Source organism: Triturus cristatus, chromosome 4_1 (genome assembly GCF_964204655.1).
Source record: "Triturus cristatus chromosome 4_1, aTriCri1.1, whole genome shotgun sequence".
Taxonomy (NCBI): domain Eukaryota; kingdom Metazoa; phylum Chordata; class Amphibia; order Caudata; family Salamandridae; genus Triturus; species Triturus cristatus.
This window is the reverse complement of record NC_140585.1, coordinates 442,758,974-442,778,194: the sequence shown is the minus strand read 5'-3', so window position 1 is coordinate 442,778,194 and position 19,221 is coordinate 442,758,974. Positions and strand designations below refer to the sequence as shown.

The window sequence follows — 19,221 nt, the reverse complement described above, 5'->3', positions numbered from 1 at the left end:
CGGTGATGATGACCGCCGTCGGCGCTCTGATCGTCGTGATGATCGGCGTCCTGTACGTGATCTGTCCCCCCGTCGTGAGCGGGACAGGGAGAGAGAGGGGGAAAAGGAAAGGGGGAGAAATGATCATGCTTACAGCGGACGTAGAGATGATAGGGATCAATCCCCTGAGCTGAGAAGGAGGGAGGATAGATATAGTTTGGCCGATCGAAACTCGCAGTGCAATGCAGAGGACAGGAATCCATTTCGTAATAGAGATGGATATGAACAAGAAGTACCGATACCTAAAAAACGTGAGAGTCTTTATCCTGATTTGTCCTGGTACACAGAATGCAGTAAGAATGACTAGGAAATAGGTCAAGCTCCGGTACACAGATGGGCTCACAGAGATAATAGACCCTATGTAGATATTGATATTTTTTGGAGACATCGTAATATCCAAAGGGCCCGAGCATTAGTTGATACAGGAGCGGAGGCCACTCTTATTCATGGAAAATCAAAGAAATTTACAGGGCAGCCTTTCACTATTACCGGATTAGGAGGAAAGGAAACCCCTGCAGTTCAAACTTTGCTTGAAATGAGAATAGGTAGAATCCCTAGAAAGGAATATTCTGTATTAGTGGTGCCACTTCTAGAATTCATAATTGGAATTGATATTTTGAAGGGAATGACATTGCATCTTGATGATGGGTGTTACCAATTTGGAACGACGCATTATATCTCGTCCAGACCTATACGGGTTGGTCGTTTAAGGATGCCCCCCATACAAGTTCCCCAGGCGACCAAAGTGGTTTGTCAGAAGCAGTATCGTATTCCGGGTGGTCATGAAGAGATTAGTACCACCATTCAGGAGTTGGTTGATGCAGGCGTTATAACTCCAGTTACTTCTGCTTGGAATAATCCTGTTTGGCCGGTGCGTAAAAGTGATAATTCTTGGCGCATGACTGTTGATTATCGAGAATTGAACAAACACACGCCCTCTTTGACTGCTGCAGTACCGGATGTTATCACCCTGATTGAAAGAATCCAAACACATCCAGGTACATGGTATGCGTCCATCGATATTGCTAATGCTTTCTTTTCTATTCCAATTGCCCCTGAGTGTCAGGAACAGTTCAGTTTTACGTGGAACGGGCGTCAGATGACGTTCAGAAGTCTTCCTCAGGGCTATGTGCATAGCCCTACGATCTGTCACCGGCTGGTGGCAGAACACTTGACTGAGGTACCAGTTCATCCCAAAATTCAGATATGTCATTATATTGATGATGTTTTGATCCAAGGCGAAACACAAGAGGATGTTCAGACACAATTAGATAGAGTCATTGAGTGTCTGCATGGGAAAGGTTGGGAGATCAATCCGGACAAATTACAAGGTCCGTCCCAAGCTGTAAAATTTTTAGGTATTAATTGGCATGAGGGACACCGCGAGGTGATCCCTCAAGTTAAACAGAAGATTCTTGATTTTTCGGTTCCGAGGAATAGGAAGGAAGCCCAGAGCTTCATTGGTTTATTTGGTTTTTGGCGCCAGCATATTCCTCATTTGAGTCAAATATTGGCCCCGTTGTACCGTGTTACACGTAAAAAGAATGCATTTGAATGGGGTAAGCAACAACAAGATGCATTTAGTCTAGCAAAAGAGGCAATTCAACATGCTATGGATCTTTGGCCTGTACGTGATGGTGATGTGGATTTGAATGTGTCTGTGCAAGGCCCTTATGCAAACTGGAGTCTGTGGCAGAAACAAGGCAGGTGCAAAGTACCATTAGGGTTTTGGACCAAAAAGCTACCTGATGCTGGTGAGCGTTATACACCCTTTGAGAAACAGCTACTTGCTTGTTATTGGGCTTTGGTGGATACCGAGCAATTAACATTGGGACATGACATATTCTTGCGTCCTGAAATTCCTATTATGCAGTGGGTTTTGAGTTCACCAAAAACTCATCGAATTGGGCATGCTCAGGAGGCGAGTGTGATTAAATGGAAATGGTACATACAAGACAGGGCACGTGTGGGTCCGAAAGGAGTTGCGTCTTTACATGAGCAAGTGGCGCAAGCACCATCGACTGAGACTGAGAGTGAGTGTTCTGTACCTTTAGAACAGGAGTCTCCTGTCAAGTGGGGTAAACCTTTTGATGATTTGTCCGTCGAGGACAGGAACCATGTGTGGTTCACAGATGGGTCAGCAAAATTTATTGGAACTACACGGCACTGGAAGGCGGTGTCTTATAATCCAATCACACAGAAACTGTTGAGCACAACTGGTGAAGGGAAGAGTAGTCAGTTCGCAGAGCTCTATGCCGTTTATCAAGTTTTGAAACAGGAGTTACCTGGTGTATGCCATATTTTCACCGACTCCTGGTCCACTGCCAATGGACTGGCCGTTTGGTTACCGACCTGGCATTCCCATAATTGGAGGTTACACTCCAAAGAGTTATGGGGAAAAGAGTTATGGCAAGAGATTTGGGAAATGCTCCCACAGAGTACTGTTACCATCTTCCATGTGGATGCTCACACCCCCATAGATTCTCTTGACAAATTTTTCCATAACATTGCAGATGAGAAATCTAAAATTGCTGAGGCAGTGGTGGACAGACAAGATCCTGATATTGCGGGATTGGCGAAATGGGCACACCAGAAGGCAGGACACTTTGGAGAGAAAGCCACTAGCAGGTGGGCTGCTGATAGAGGAATTTATATTCCCCTGGACCTAATCAAAAATGTTATTCTACATTGTCCCGTCTGTCAGCATATCAGACAGCGTAAAGTACCCCAAATTGTTAGAGGTCATTTACATCGCGGGAAATTGCCCGCTCAAATCTGGCAGATTGATTACATCGGACCCCTTCCCATGAGCAGAAATTGTCAATATGTTTGCACAATTGTCGATACATATAGTGGCTTGCTGGTAGCTCTTCCATGTAAGCAAGCCACTCAATTGAATACCATAAAAACATTAGAATTGATTATGATGTATTATGGTGTGCCATTCCAAATTCAATCTGATAATGCATCCCATTTTCGTGGAAGATTGGTACAGGAATTCTGTGTGGAAAACAATATTGAGTGGATCTTTCATATACCTTACTACCCGCAGGCCTCGGGCCTGGTGGAGAGATTGAATGGCCTGTTAAAGGATCAGCTACGTAAATTAACAGATGACAAGTATAAAAATTGGCGAGACTTTTTACCCCAAGCACTATTAATCCTGAATAATCGTCCTTTTTTAAATGCTGAATCTCCACTTATGCGTTTGTTCCCCCCAAAGGTTGAGACTATGCCTAATGTAATTAATGAAACTGTGATGTATTGGGAAATTACTTCCGGAGCTCTGGCTCCATGCAGAGCGACCCCAGGGTCGGCAGGCTTAGATTTGCATGCTATGGATGACACCGTTCTGGAAAGCAAAAATCGGGTCATCATTGCTACCGGTGTTGGTATTCATATACCACCGGGGAATTTTGGATTGATCGCCCCTAGATCGGGGCTGGCTGTAAAAGGCATCCAGGTACTTGGAGGGGTAATTGACAGCGACTATCAGGGAGAGATTAAGGTACTTCTGCTAAATAGCAGTGAGAATGACTTGCTGATACACCGCACCGACCGAGTGGCTCAATTACTCATTATGCCTGTTTTCAGTGGTGAAATAATGAAAGGCACTGCCCCAACTTTGCTAACTGTACGAGGCCAGAAAGGCTTTGGCTCTACGGATAACCCTGGAGCCAAGATTTGGGTGCAATCGCCTAAGAATCCCCCTGAACAAGCAGAGGTTATTGCCACCGGTCAGGATAATACCATTTTGGTTATGAGGCCAGGGAAAGATAGCTGGGAAGCTGTCCCAGCTGATAAATGTTATTTACGAGAATGATTAATGCCTGTGTTTGGTTCTTTTTCAGATCATTCTTTGGATTGTTGCTGCAGGATGTGTCGGTACTGGACACCGTTCGGTCTACTTCGGAGAGAGAGAAGGGATCCCATTAACCCGGGATGAATTGGGAACCAGAGTGTTGCGTTCCTTCAATGCGTGGGACTCGTCATCGAACTTTTGGACACTGCTGGCGAAAAGAGTAACTGATGCCCCTCACTTCTGTTTGACACCGATGAGATCTGTGCACGATATCTTAGCGACGTGCCTAGTTGCTGTCCCCGCCTCGCTGGAGACGTTAATAAGCATCTTTAACGTTTCAAAGGCTCGTCCGAATATTATTCTGGGTGATTTTGCTACCCATGCATATTGTCCTCTATGTACTGAACTGCCGAATGAGCAACTTCCCATCCAATCCCAAATAACTACGTATAACATTACACAAGGTGATCTATGCTTTTTCCTCACATGTAATCCTAATGCAATTTCTGAATGTCTACGTCTCAAGTTAAGAGGCGCCACTGTTCTCACATCTCATGAACGAACTCTGTGTTTCCAGAGGACACCGACCACATGTGCTTCAGTCCAGAACAATATGACTTGCAATAGTTTGGTAGTTACTCCCAGTCACTATCGTGCAATATTGCTACCTGCCGGATGGCTTTTCTCATGTGGTAATACTTCCTGGCCCTATGTCCCTGCGAACATTTCCGGAGGCCCGTGTGCCATTACTAGACTCAGTTTACTTATGTTCTCATCACATCCAAATGCCAACTCTCGTGTGCTCCGAGATACAACTACGTTACAGGAGGATTGTGACTCATCTTTGCATTTATATTCCAAGTCTGAATACCTTAGTCTAGCTGTTTCAATTATTGGTGTCCCTGCTTTGGCGGTTTATAATGCTAAATCCATTGGGAAAATGGCTTGCTGGATGGTCAAATCTATTAATCATACTTCTACAGTCTTGTCTGACTTGCTATTAGACGCCCAGGGTGAACGTAGGGCCATTTTGCAAAATAGAGCAGCCATTGATTATCTTTTGCTTAAACATGGACATGGTTGTTCAGATTTCGAAGGTCTCTGCTGTTTTAACTTATCTGATTATACACAATCCATTCGTGCACACATAGATAAATTGCATGACCTAACTAATGAAGTTAGGAAACACATTGATCAGAGCTGGTTTGACTGGCTCTTTAACTGGTTGCCAGACATGAATATGCTACGCCACACATTAGGTGGCATTTTGATTGCTCTTGTTGTTTTAATTTCTATCTGTTGTTTTATTCAGTGTATCCCTTCACTGCTTCAATTCTGCACATCTGGTACTAGACATAGATCAGTTAGTTTTGTTTCATATTATTCTTCCACAGATGTTAGTTCCGTTTAGTATATATATAATAGACTGAAGTCAAGGGTGGAATGTACTGCTCGATTTTCCCGGACTTCCGGTGTTGCAGAGCAATCCATATGACTTCAGTCTCTTTCCATCCGAGTCTAAGGACTGGAGTAGTGAGTAGGGCCTATCTATTAGACATTTGTGACACCATCCCGTGCTCCTACCCTTAGCTCAGGGCCTACACACATAGCCTAGGGGATAGATTCGTTAGCCTTGAGGATAATTTGCCCTATAGTGAGGTTGTTTCATGGAGCTGTGTTGAATTCAGGCCTGGTAGGCCTCAAACGGGAGAGACTCCATCTTTCTTTCTGCTCCGGCAGCCCGGGACCTTTCCAGAGGGAGGGGGATGTTTTAGTTATGAGGTGTTATTCGCTCGGAGAGAACCGGTTCAGGCCGGCCCTTATCGAAGGATTGTATTTTTCTTCATGCCGAAGACACTACATCAGGCCGGCCGGCTGGGAAAGTGTCCTTGGTACGGGGAGGTACAGGAATTTGGTGGGCGGCAGGTTTCGAGCTGGAAATTTCCATGAGGGAATGCACTTCTATATTAGTGAAAGTCTGAGTGAGATAAGGGCACTTGCTTCTAGACCATAGGCGGCATCTGGCCGTTAGCAGAAGAGCTATTACTTATTCCAGGGAAGACTGATGATGAACTTGAATCCAAAGAGGAGAGAGTAGCCGATAAGGACGAGGTTCCAGTGATTCGGAGAGGGAGAAGGGAGCAGACCCACAACTGCAGAGGGGTGACTTCCAGGCTAAGCCGAGGCATAGACGAGAAGGGAACCTAGATGACCATTGAGTACAGGCGACGTACCCTCAAGGTGAAGTCGATCCCTTTTTCTTTGAAGTGTATAACTTAATCTTTTACTTTCCTTGCAGGTTATATATGTATGATGTGTTCCGTAAATGTGCATGTGGCATTTAAATAAAGTATTTAGCTTATTGTACGTTAGCATGTGTTGTGTACTTTTGTATAGGAGGATAGCCTATTCTTTAGTCAGAGTTGCCTTAAAACGAACAGAGGTTAATCCTGGTCAGGTAAGTGGTAACTGGATGAGGGGGAAAACAAGCCCCTCGAACTAGAGAACAGGTTGTGCTCAACTAATAGTCTTTGTGTGATCTGATATATAGTCCCAATTCCCCTGTCGTGTACTAATAGGATGAGCTCGTGCTAAGGCTGCCGAATGGGTAGGAGATTCTGGACCTGACCCAGGTCGCGAGACTTTGTGTGTTGCTACCGGATGGGTAGGAGATTCTGGGTCTGACTGAGGCCGCGAGATCGTGAGTGTGTCGCTGCCGAATGGGTAGGAGATTCTGGACCTGACCCAGGTCGCGAGACTTTGTGTGTGTCGCTGCCGAATGGGTAGGAGATTCTGGACCTGACCCAGGTCGCGAGACTTTGTGTGTTGCTACCGGATGGGTAGGAGATTCTGGGTCTGACTGAGGCCGCGAGATCGTGAGTGTGTCGCTGCCGAATGGGTAGGAGATTCTGGACCTGACTGAGGTCGCGAGATCGTGTGTGTGTCGCTGCCGAATGGGTAGGAGATTCTGGACCTGACCCAGGTCGCGAGACTTTGTGTGCCGCTGCCGAATGGGTAGGAGATTCTGGACCTGACTGAGGTCGCGAGATCGTGTGTGTGTGTCGCTGCCGAATGGGTAGGAGATTCTGGGTCTGCCTAAGGCCGCGAGACTGTGGTTGCTGAGATTGCGAGGCTGTGAGGTCTTGATATATATATATATATATAATAGGAATTCCCTGTCCTTAGGTGGTACGTATATATGTGGTTATTTGGGTGTAAAAAGACCCTAGGGAGGGGGTAACGTTCTGTTTTGGGTCAGAAGGGCTCTGTAGAGCGGGTTCCACCCGATCCGAAAACCCAAGCAGAACACAATGGTTTTGGGAAAACCTTCAACATCAAATACCGATTGCAAAAATGTGATAGCATTATCAGTCGACGCTGCATTACAGAAAGAATAGTACAGCCACTTAGTATGGTAATCAATCAAAACAATCAGAAATATTTGTTTTCAGTTGGTAAAATATAAGGACCAGAAAAGTCTAACCCTACTTTGTCCCATGGACCTGCGGGAAGTGGTACAGGATGCAACGGAGTGGAAAGAGTTTTCCAATGTTTATCAGATAGGAGACATTGTGTGGAATTGTCAATCATTTTCCTGACGTGTGCATCCATGGAGGGCCACCAATAAAATTGTTTGATGCGTTGACATGTTTTGACAACACCAAGATGTCCTTGATGAGCTGAGCGAATGATTATATTTCGTAAGGATTCAGGTGGAACAAATAAATCGTGGTGCATAATCATGTTGTTAACTAAAGAAAGTTCTTCAGAAACATTTGCAAAGGCTTTTAAGTCTGGAGATAGAGTCCTGCGCTCAGGCCATTTGTTCACAATAAAAAATGTAACCTTGGAAAGTGTGACATCATTGTGGTATGCTGAATTTCATTCGGTTTTCACAAATTGGTGGACATTCCGCAATAGCATCAATTGCAGCAACAACACATTCAACATCATCATCAACAACAGAATTTTCCCTTAAAGACATTGTTGAAAGACAATCTGCTCTAAAAAAATTCCCCCAGGAATATGTTTGATGATAAAGTGAAATTCATGAAGTTTTGACAGCAGTCGAACAAGTCTTGCAGAAGCCCTGTTTGACGTGCTGTCTGAAAGCATGTGCATGAGTGGTTTATGATCCGTATAAATTTCGAACTCACGACCCCAAATATATGGTTTGAATTTTTGTATGGCCCAAACACAAGCTAGGGCCTCTCTTTCAATCGTAATATACCTAGTTTCGGCTGGTAAATGTTCTAGATGCGAAAGCAACGGTGTGTTCTTTACCATCCACCCACTGTCCTAAGACAGCTCCCAAACCAGTGAGACTTGCATCCACGGTAATAAAACATTTTGACCGATCCGAAAAAGGATGTAGGGCTGGTGAGTCTTCAATGAGCTTCTTTACATGCTCAAAAACTTTTTGTAGGTTGTCTGACCAATTGAATTTTACTCCCTTTCTCAAAAGATTCCTTAACGGTTCAACAATTTGGGCATAGCCATGAACAAATCTGGCATAGTACTCTGCCAGGCCAAGGAATGAGCTAAGAGAATCCCTATCGTTGGGAGGGGTGGCATCTCTAATGGCTTTTATTAATGAAAATTTGTGTTTTATGCCATTAGGAGAGAGTGTATGACCCAAATAGTCCAATTCATGAACGGCAAATTGGCATTTGTCGTGCCTAACCGTCATTCCAGCTTTCTCCAAAACTCCTAGCACCTTAGCTAGAATCTGATCATGTTCCGAAGTATTGCTGGCAAAAATTAAGATGTCGTCTTGGTAGGCTTGTACCCCAGGAATGTCACGTAGTAAATTATCCATTAATTTTTTTAATATGCTAGCAGCTGAGGCTAAGCCAAAGGGAAGTCTCAAGTATTTGTACGCTCCAAATGGCGTTACAAAAGTTGTTAATTCTTGAGACTTTGGGGACAAGGGTATTTGATGATATGCCGACTTGAGGTCCAAAAGGGAAAAAATCTTTGCTCCACCCAGATTAGCAAGTAGATCGTGAATTTTGGGTGAAGGATGACAATCCACGATTATATTGTTGTTCAAGGAGCGTAAGTCGGCACATAATCTAACCCCGCCAGACCTTTTGCGTACTAAAACAATAGGAGAAACCCATTCAGGTGAATCACAAGGTGTAATATCCTTCTCATCACACACATTTTTCAAAACTTTCTTTAATTCCTCCCTTGCACTCAAAGGAAGAGATCGAACTTTGTGGACCACTGGTTGGGCATTGGGCTTGAGGCGAATTTCATGCTTGAAGCCCAAGACTGTGCCAACTTTATTCTGAAAAACATTGGGAAATTGATTGAGTATATTATCAACTTTATGATTTGACACAGACAAGTCAGCCACATGAATGTTCTCAAGTTCGAGATTAGTGTAATAATCATCTGGAATATCACCCAAAGCAATGGGTTGATCCGACCCGGGTTTGAGAATTAAACCCATCTTAGCTTGATCCAACCAACCCAAAATATTTCTGCCCTTGAGTGCGACATATACTTTTGTGAAAGTTTTTCTACCAAGGCATTCGACTTTTGAATGAAAGTACCCTAACATGTCAATATCTTTTTCGCCATAAGCTTTGGGATTGACATCAGATTCAAAAAGAGACACACTGCTACCCCAATTTGTATGAAATGTCAGATCTGATAAAATAGTGATCGGTGAACCGGAGTCAGCTTTGACCTGTAAAGGAATTGTACCAACAATTAATTCACACAATGGACCCTTGACTTTTGAAAAATCAATAGAATCACATTCAATAGACAATAATACATCGTTAAGTGTGGTCGAACACAACTCTAGATTCTCATTAAGTTCAATGTTATTCACTCTGGTGAATCTTTTGCCACCTCTGCAAACAGATGGGAAATGACCAATTTTTTTGCACAAAGAACATTTTTTTCCAGATGCAGGACAACTAGGGGAATTGCCAAGATGACTTCTTGAGCCACACCTATAGCAAATGGTGGTTTTCTTTGACGATTGTCTGTAAGGCTTATTGACGAGATTCACAGAGCAGGTAGCAGAGGGAGAAGAAGAAGCTTCATCAATCATGTGAACACTAACTTGACTAACTTGGCTTTTGTAGTAATCAAGCCGACATCCAAGAAGTAGTTTCAGGTAGATTTATTGAAGTTTGTTACAAGATGTAGGTTAGTTGTAAATAAGCCCCACCAGGAGCAGCCAGCCAGGCGCTCAGCCCTTCTCCAACTGTGAGTTCCCACTCCCAACATTCCATCTTACATCATTCAGGCAGCATTCCACTGGCACATCATTAACCATAACAAACCAGGATACTACATATCCTCCTTTCTTCCACAGAAAAACAGAAAAGAAAACTGTAACAGGTGAAGTGAAAAGGAGAAAAGCAGAAACAAGATGGAGAAACTAGATGCAAGGAAATAGAGAACCAAAAGGAGACCAAAATGGATAGTGAGAGAGAGACACAAAAATAACAAGGTTGGCAAAGTAAACTTAAAACCATTACCCATCCTCCTTTCCATACACAAAAATAAGAATGAAACAGAAAAAGAGACAAATAAAGAATAGAAAAAGAAACCATTAATGACTGTCCTCTGCATACCCACTGGCCAGGTAGAGATTCAAGAAGGCAGCTCACATCAGGAGGAAACAAGACGACAGAGGAGAAAGGAATACAAATACTCATTCTTCCCTGTCAAAAACATGAAGAAGGAAATAACAAATAGAAAAATACAACTGGGCTAAAAAACTAGAACAATTGAAACACCCAGAGGAACGTAACCCATGCACTAAGGCGACTTAAACCAAAACACCCGCTAAGGGTAAAGACATTTGCTTATGCATGGGCAACCTCGAGTGGAGGTATAGATATGTGCACTGTTGAAAACAAAACATGACCAACACTAGACACCTTAGGAAAGGTAAAATGTGCACTGCAGTGAAGGCAATAAACTAATAATGTGATGTCCACCTACGGACGAACCTCGACTGGAGGTAAAAATGTTATACACCAAAAGAACAAAGGAAGCGCAGGGCAACTTATACATAAATATAACGTGAGGCGCAAGGCGGCTTACACATAAATATAACGTGAGGCGCAGGGCGGCTTACACACAGAAACGCGTGAGGCGCAGGGCGACTTATACACACAGGAACAAATGAAGCGCAGGGCAACTTATACATAAATATAACGTGAGGCGCAAGGCGGCTTACACACAGGACGCAAGACACATGAAGCATAGGCCGACTTAAAACATGTTGCGAGAGGTCAAACAAAAATGTGCATGTGAACAGTGTACACTGAAACAAAAGATACATACCTCACAGAGAAGTCAATGATGTGCAGAGAAATAGAGCGAATACAACCCACGTAACACACCTCAAAAAGAGGTAAAAACATAGTGCACTATACAACACAAAACATTGGATATTGTGCACTGTAACAATGGGATAGACCCATCCTATACACCCAAAATAGGGTACATTTATCTTTGAAGACTGTAGTGATACACCCCAAGTTAGGGTTAAACAGTGTGATCCGTAAATAAAACGAAACACTTTGACAGAAATACATTAAGACTATTGTGATTGACCATGGAGCTTCAAGCTCGTAATGTGAGAAAATGTCACTAGATGGCAGCATAACACAGAGCAGTGAAAATGTACGAAAACAAGATTTCACAATTTTTAACAATATTACACAGCACTCGAGAAAAGAATTGCCATCTCCAATGCAAACAAGTCACTGTTAATAAATAAATGTCACTTGTGCTTGTGCTCCATCAAACCTCCCAAGAAAGTTTTGCCAATTACCTTCATGTTACAGTTTCGTGAAAATCCACGAGCAGGAAACAAAAAAAACAAGAGAGCGCGTAAATGATGCTCCCACGACGGCTCCGCTGACAGAGTAAAATTGAATAAACTTTATTTAACACGTGGTTGGCAACACATAGAAAGTGTGACAAAACGTGGTTGGCAGAATGACACTCCGTGCAATAGCAAATCACGTAGATGATTCCAACCCCAAGATGGCGCCACGCTATCCCACGCCGTGCAGGGTGGTTCACGGCACGTCAATGCCTCCAAACGCTGATGGGCAAACACGGAGCTTCATAGAACGTCACAAGAGGCTCGAGAGCTGTTCCGCGCGACACCATGGGCCAGGTAAGGTGCGCATGACAAATTTAAATTTGAAATAAAGCGCAACTGCCAAATTTTACAGGCATCAGCAAAGCAAAAAAAAAAACATATCTTTGACAGGAATAAACCCAAAACTAAGCTTGCGATGTCATTCTCCTCCTCAGCAGCAGGGAGAGAGAACCCAAAATGACGATCAAAATTAAATGCAAACAGTCAAAGAAAAATTGTCGACACTTTCAGGCTTACAAAGACCTCAGTGCTCACGAGGGGTGCCGATTTTCTTAAAATCCCATTCACTGTTACCAAATCACAAAACATGACGCTGGATCATGTAGAGGTAACGCAAATGGAGCGCCAATAATATGTCATACATCGACATAATGATGAACACCATGTCAACAGTCTTATGTAAAAGCGCACTTTGCTCTGGAGATGAAAAGCGCTGATAACACACATTGAAGATAGCTTGGCTTACCCTCTCTTGAAGGCACAGCACATGAACATGGCGTTGCAAAGTGTGTGACTTACCCTCTCCTGAGGGCACAGCACAGGAAAAAGGGGTAGTAAAGTGTCAGGCTTACCCTCTCCTGAGGGCACAGCACAGGCTTACCTCTCTTGAGGGCACAGCACATGACACAGGCATTGTAGAGTGTCAGGCATGGGCTGCAACTGAACAGACGCTGTAGGTACAGCAAATAGAGACTTGAGCTGCAGTAGAGACCGGAACTGGCACTGTAGCGTAAAGGGCGACCGTTGTAGAGGTCACAGGTGGGGCTGATGTTTGCCAGTAGATGAGTAACCGCAGCTGTAGTTAGAAGAGTTGCAGTAGCTTGAGAGTAGGTACTCCAGACTTGAATTTTAAGGTTTCAGAGGTAGCAGACGCAGGTTCTTTAGTTCAACTCGTCGCCAATAAATTGTAGTAATCAAGCCCACATCCAAGAAGTAGTTTCAGGTAGATTTATTGCAGTTTGTTACAAGATGTAGGTTAGTTGTAAATAAGCCCCACCAGGAGCAGCCAGCCAGGCGCTCAGCCCTTCTCCAACTGTGAGTTCCCACTCCCAACATTCCATCTTACATCATTCAGGCAGCATTCCACTGGCACATCATTAACCATAACAAACCAGGATACTACAGCTTTCTTGTAAAATTTGTGAAGATATTGTTGCACGTTCAATGCCTTTAGCAATATCCATTATTTCTGCTAATGTGGGATTTTTACAACTTAACAGGCTTTCTTGAATTTTTTTTGAAAAACATGAAAAGATGAATTGGTCTCTAATTGAAGTATCTGTACTTGGACCAAATTCGCATGTGGAAGCTAGGATTCTGAGTTGGGCAATGTAGTCTTCCACACTCTCATCTGCATTTTGCTTACGTTTGAAAAAGTTATGACGTTCTAAAACAATGCTAGGTTCATCGTCATATTGGTTTTTTAAACGACAAAGAGCTTCTTGATATATATTCCAACTGTCACCTGAATCTGGAGGAGGAGGGAATGCTGTAAGGTTTTCAAAAACTTGTTGTGCTGCAACTCCCAGACAACCATACAGAATGGCAACTTTGCGAGCCGGAGGGTTTTTGACAGCATCAATGGCAATCAAATAGTTTTCAAAACCTTTTAGCCAATTACGCCACGCCAAAGGTGGTTTGCCAGGAGTTTGTAAAAATGGAGCTGGTGTTTGGAATGGTTGTGAAGAAGCCATGACAACACAAAAAAAATAAAAAATAAATATGATCAATGCTGATCAATTGGAACAATGCGGTAACTGTGCCTATTGTTGCAAAAACTGTGGAAATATAATAATAAGCAAAATAGATGAGGAAGAAATTGCTTGTAACTGTGAATGTGAAAAAGAATATAGTTCGTTAGGACATGCACTGTAATTAAATATAGGTGAAAGCGTGCATATCGCTGTAGGCAGGAGACAGGCTCACTTAATTTAAAGATGGCCGCTTGACACTATAACCATGGTTACGGTTGAGCGTAATTTCTTGAGGCAAGTGACCTTGTTTCACACGGATCAGACACTGTGACGTAAGACGTGTGGGCGCAGGTGTGCGTGCATCGAATTTGAGGAGACGCACAGTGAGGCGCGAGAAGCCGGCTGGGGTTCAACTGTCACACAGGTAAAAAAAAGGCCTTGGTAGTTTGGACCACTTATCTTAATATTACAACAGGGAAGGGTACCTGAGGTATTGTTCCTCCCTTAAATCAGGATACTACGCTCAGGATAGGTGGTTGAAAAAGGTTTATTGTATAATCCAGCACGGAGACCTCATCCACCAAGTCCTCCAATAACTGCCACTCTTCAATCCTCAGTGTTCCACCCTGACAACCCCTACGTTCTAAATGCCTACATCATCCCCTAGCAACTTAGATACCAAACAAAGATAAATACAGAAGAACACCACAGTACCCCTTTCCGGTCATATCCTGCAAGTGTTGGACAGAGTTGTTAGTGTTAAGTTTTGGAACCACTCAAGAGTTTCTATGTTCAAAGGGGCTAGTGTGCGAGCGGAAGGTAGAGACAACGGCTCTTGAAATTTCTGAAAAGGAGGTGGGTGCAGTCTCCTGTGTGAGGCAGACTGTGGTTGAAGGAATTAGGGCTCTAGTCAAGAGTGGAAAAGATTAGGATCTTGGTGGGTAAGAAGGCTAATCTAACAAATTAAGTTGGTCTTTTGTGTGTGGGAAATGGAGAATTTCAATTTTATTTGCAGTGTTTTCGGCCCACATGCAAAGCACGATTGAATTTCACACAAACAGAAGACGCTTACATACGTTATACAGTAACACTATATATGATATTTAAAATATTGTAGAAAACATTTAAAATCATGACTAAAAACATAAAAAGCCCAGGCCCTAACTATACAGTTTTAAAAGCATAGGGCAGGGCCAGCATACACCCTCTTTTGAAATAGTTTGGTTCTCTGTTCCTAACTTCTTACAAATCTTATAGTCCATATAGTTGCTTTCCCGGACAATTCAAGGAAAAACATTTTCGGAACACGGAGAATACAGATGCTTCCTACATTATAGGACTATGCGTTGAATTAATTTACTGTCTTGTGGGTTGCTGTTTTGTGCTTTCATTTTGTGTATGTGCTATTGTATTTTAAACCTTGTTAGGGCAGACGGCGTGTGCTAGTGTGACGTATGTGGTGCATACAATGCGCTTTGTGTCACAGTACAATGAGCATCAAAGAAGTTCGTTGGTCGGCTGTAGTGCTGTGTTGGGTGTTCTCCTGGAACTATCATATGTAAACTTATATTTGGAATAAATCGTTTGGATTGTCACCCAGCTCTGTGCGGGTTCTTTCCTCTTCCCACATGTACTTTATCTACCCTGTCCTGTTTCCCTTGCCATTAAAGTACTAGCAGTTTTACGTTTTTTCGACATGATAGTATATAGTACTTCAGGTACAATAACGCAAATGCAAAAATACAGATATTGTGCAGAGCGTCAAAGTGTCCTAGGTCCATACGTTAGTAGGACATCCAGTCCGGATTTTTGTTTTAAATTCAAGGGTGTCTTCCCGTTTATTCCATAAGAAGATCAGCACTACAAGTTCTGGAAAGCAGAGCAAACCGTTGGACTGGATAAGCTACTCAGCCACTAACTTGAAAAACTTCAGAGCTGTTCTGATGGGCTACTCACGCTTTGTAAATGACACAACACACGCTCTATCAATGTTTGGTCATGCTCACGCATCCGATTTTAGGAGGCATGATCTCCCGAACAGAGGAGCCGCACTACTGGTCTACACCTAAATCGCTGTTCTCTTTCAAAGGTCAAGCGCACTGCCTGCCAGTGATCTGGGGTCTACCTGGGGAAGATCAGTGGAGCTTGTAGGGGTCGCTAGCAAATCCCTGGAAACACCAACTAACAGCAAAAGGATTTCATTGTGCTTTCATCACAGTCGCCGAACCGGGCATATAGTACACATTTCATTTCCGAGGCTTGCAGCTTTTATCCACAGTGACCTACCTGATATGTGTAGGGCACGGGTAGCCCTATAGCAGAGAGACACCGACGCCATCTTCATCCGGCCCAGAATGCACCTCAAGAACTAGAGCGGACAGAACGAATAGCCTCCGATGGTTTTCATTTAGAGTCCGACGATGCACGTCTGTCGTCAGTGGCGGCCATCTTTGAGCGGCTAAACACTATAGTAATTGAAGTCGGAAACAGTAATTGTATGTGCCCTATTTCCCTCATAATCTAGATTTGTTTAATATCTCCCCACATTTAATCAGAAGCGGAGCATATTACCTATTTAGAAGGAGCAAAACTGATGTTTCGTATACGACCGCTTGATAACAATATACTGCTAAAACTCTTTCATTATTTTTTATCTAACGGGCGCACTGTAAACATACACATTCTTCTGTACAACAAACAGGTCCATAGATACACTAACCTACAGTAGAAGTTTAACCCCGCACTAGTGACCACTGCACCAGCCTTTCAAGTCCTTCCCTGCCTGGACATCATAACCACCTCGCTTTCACTTTCATAACAAATGTCCAACCATCTCATATTTTCCAGGTTTGTCCCTCATTGAGAGCCTTTTCTGTTGCCCCGCACTGAAGCGGCACAAGACTTCAAGAGGCACATGCCTCAAAGGCTTTTGCGAGTGCAAATGGCGCGATTCGCAAAATCCGTCCGTTTGCGCCCGCTGATAGAGCGCGGGTCACCAGCTCAGGTTACGCACACACATACCTAATACTCACCTGGGCCCAAAACAATCACACAGATAAGCTAGTAAATCCCGCTGACATACATTTTTGAGTTTGAACTGTAATTTGAATTTCACCTTTAACAAGTCTTACCAAATTGGTCTCCTTATTAATTCCTTTACTCAATGAATCAGGTTGCTGAGATAGTTTAAGGTAGAAAATGACATTTAACTTTAAACTTGAAATAACCACAAACTCAAAAGTTTTTAAAATCTTCATCTAAATCAATAAATTTGTGAGTCAAAATCAATTACAGTTTAAACACCTTCTCTCAAGAGGCAAAATAAAAGTCAAGGCAAGAGTCATAATAATGATCAATGATGACGGTACCTGGAAAAAGAAAGAGAGAGAGAGAGAGAGAGAGCAGGTACAAAGACAGGTTTCGCAGAATTATATTTACCTAAGGTGATAGATGAACCCAACTCCCTGAAGATAGGCCAGATAGAATCTCCAGGGACAGGATGAAGACAGAGGATTGGGCAGATTCAGATCTGGGAAGGTGATCTCTTCTAAAGTGCAACGCCAGCGTCGCACCCCTCTCTGATACTACTCTCCTCGGGTGTCCCTCTTCCGAAATCCCTTCTGGATGATTAGCCGTTTTCTCGAGCAGATTTTCTGGCAGCAGCAGGGTCTGAGATAGCGTCTCGGACAGGATCTGTAGCAGCATACGTGTTGGATCGGTGACGAGTCGGAATGACGGATCTGACAAGTCTGACAAAGTCTCTAGCTTACTTACCTCAATTATACTATTCTGTAGTCGTGTACCACCCCCAAAAGTTGCAATATTCGTGTTTTTCCCCTATTCTGATTGGTCAGGCCAAGGAGGTGAGTTCATCACACCATATTAAAAGTAAGATTTTCTCTTTGGACTATTGTTCTAAGTTTCCGCCCCTTAATTTACTTTCCCATAGCTTTATTACCACCCGCATTTCACATTATGATCAATACAAGTTATACATTTTATTCAAAATTGTTGCTTTTGTCCGGTTCATTAGTTGGCTTTCCCAGGCGTCTTCATCCAAATGTGGCCTTGGCTGTATTTCCAGTGTGCCATCATAGTTTCCAGCAAGTTTCTATGCACATGTGCGCGGATCAGGTGTGGTAGGGATTTCAGTCACCCTCCGAGGCCCAAATATGAACTAATAATAAAGTCAGAAAAAGACACGTTAGAATGGGACAATAAATGATTTCACTGTATACCACTTATCTCTACTCTATCCCCATTTACTTATTTTAATCTTTCGCATTAGTGCTTAGTAGAACTTATAGGTTTTAGTTTAAGCGATAGCATGTGCATTATCATGTGAGTTTCAAGCGGCCATATTGAAAGCTATTGCGCAGCCTGAAAGTTTTCCCCCAAGCGAAAGAAGACGTCCTACTGCGTAGACGCAGTAGACGCATGCGCAGAGACTTTCCCGTGTTTTTTTGGCCGCCATTTTTAGACACTCGGGTTACTTGTTAGTAATACACATAGGCAAGCATACCCTGGATACAATATAATGAATGTAATGCAGTATTAGTATTTACAAGACTTGTTGGTTACGTGGTTACATGTTATTTGAGAGGATTGCATACAAGCAAGTTTCTAGAATACAAAACATTGCTCCATCACCCGCAAAAAGGCCTTTTGCGTGGCATTAAAGTGTTAGTTGCTCGCAATTTAAGAAATCGCAATTTATTGAGATTGCATTTAAGTAATTGCAATTTGCGATTCCTTAAATGCAATGCTAGGAGCACTTAGAAATAGCAAATTCGCTATTTGGGGCCGTAAAATACAGAGAAATTACTCTGGTCTGTATTTTGCAAAAATCTTGAAAAATGCACTAAGGTGCATTATTCAAGGTTTCAGGTTACACACACACATGCCCCTGGGGCATGTGTGTGCGTAACATGGCTGCACATCACGATTTCAGGGGTGCAACAGGGTGTCATTTTGACACCTTTGCACCCTTGAAATTGCATGCGCAATTTGCGAGTACCCATGCAATTTCCCATTCATGCCTGTGGGCCCGTAGGCCCATAGGAATGAATGGGAAGCCATTCCATTAAGGGTTTAATGGCTTTTGCAATTCACATTAGGGAATGTTTAGGAATCGCTATTTTAACAGCGATTCCTACATGCATAGGCTTTTGAGAGTCCTTAATTGCGATTCCTTAATAATCGCGATTAAGGACTCGCAAAAGCTTTTCTTGATGCATGTGCCTGCAAATGTCTTAATTTTGGCTGTTCATAGCTGCCAAGGTTTCAGGTTGCTTATGTGGGACATTTGCATAATTTCCGTGTAATTATGAGTGACATTCAACGACTATGAGTGACACTTTCTCGCAAGCAATGAAGATGGTGGAAACATATATAAATATCCAAAATTACACCCATTTGAGCAACAAGAAATTCTAAAGAAGATCTTAAAACTGCTGCATAGTACCTGAAATGTAGGTGTGCTGTTTGGAGGTTGTGAGTTACTGCAGCCAGGCTTCAGGTTCAGGGGTTTTGAGGGACGA

The 19,221-nt window shown here is 43.1% G+C and overlaps 1 protein-coding gene across 1 annotated transcript in view; it reads right to left on the bottom strand.

The window, feature by feature from the left end:
• Positions 1-16,056, bottom strand: part of NDUFA9 (NADH:ubiquinone oxidoreductase subunit A9) — a 205,827-nt gene extending 189,771 nt beyond the window's left edge. The window contains exon 1 of the mRNA XM_085652600.1: positions 15,968-16,056. Coding sequence (XP_085508726.1) covers positions 15,968-16,025 — 58 coding nt within the window. The 5' untranslated portion in view covers positions 16,026-16,056. The remainder of the gene's footprint in view (positions 1-15,967) is intronic.
• Between the last annotated feature and the right edge of the window lie 3,165 nt (positions 16,057-19,221).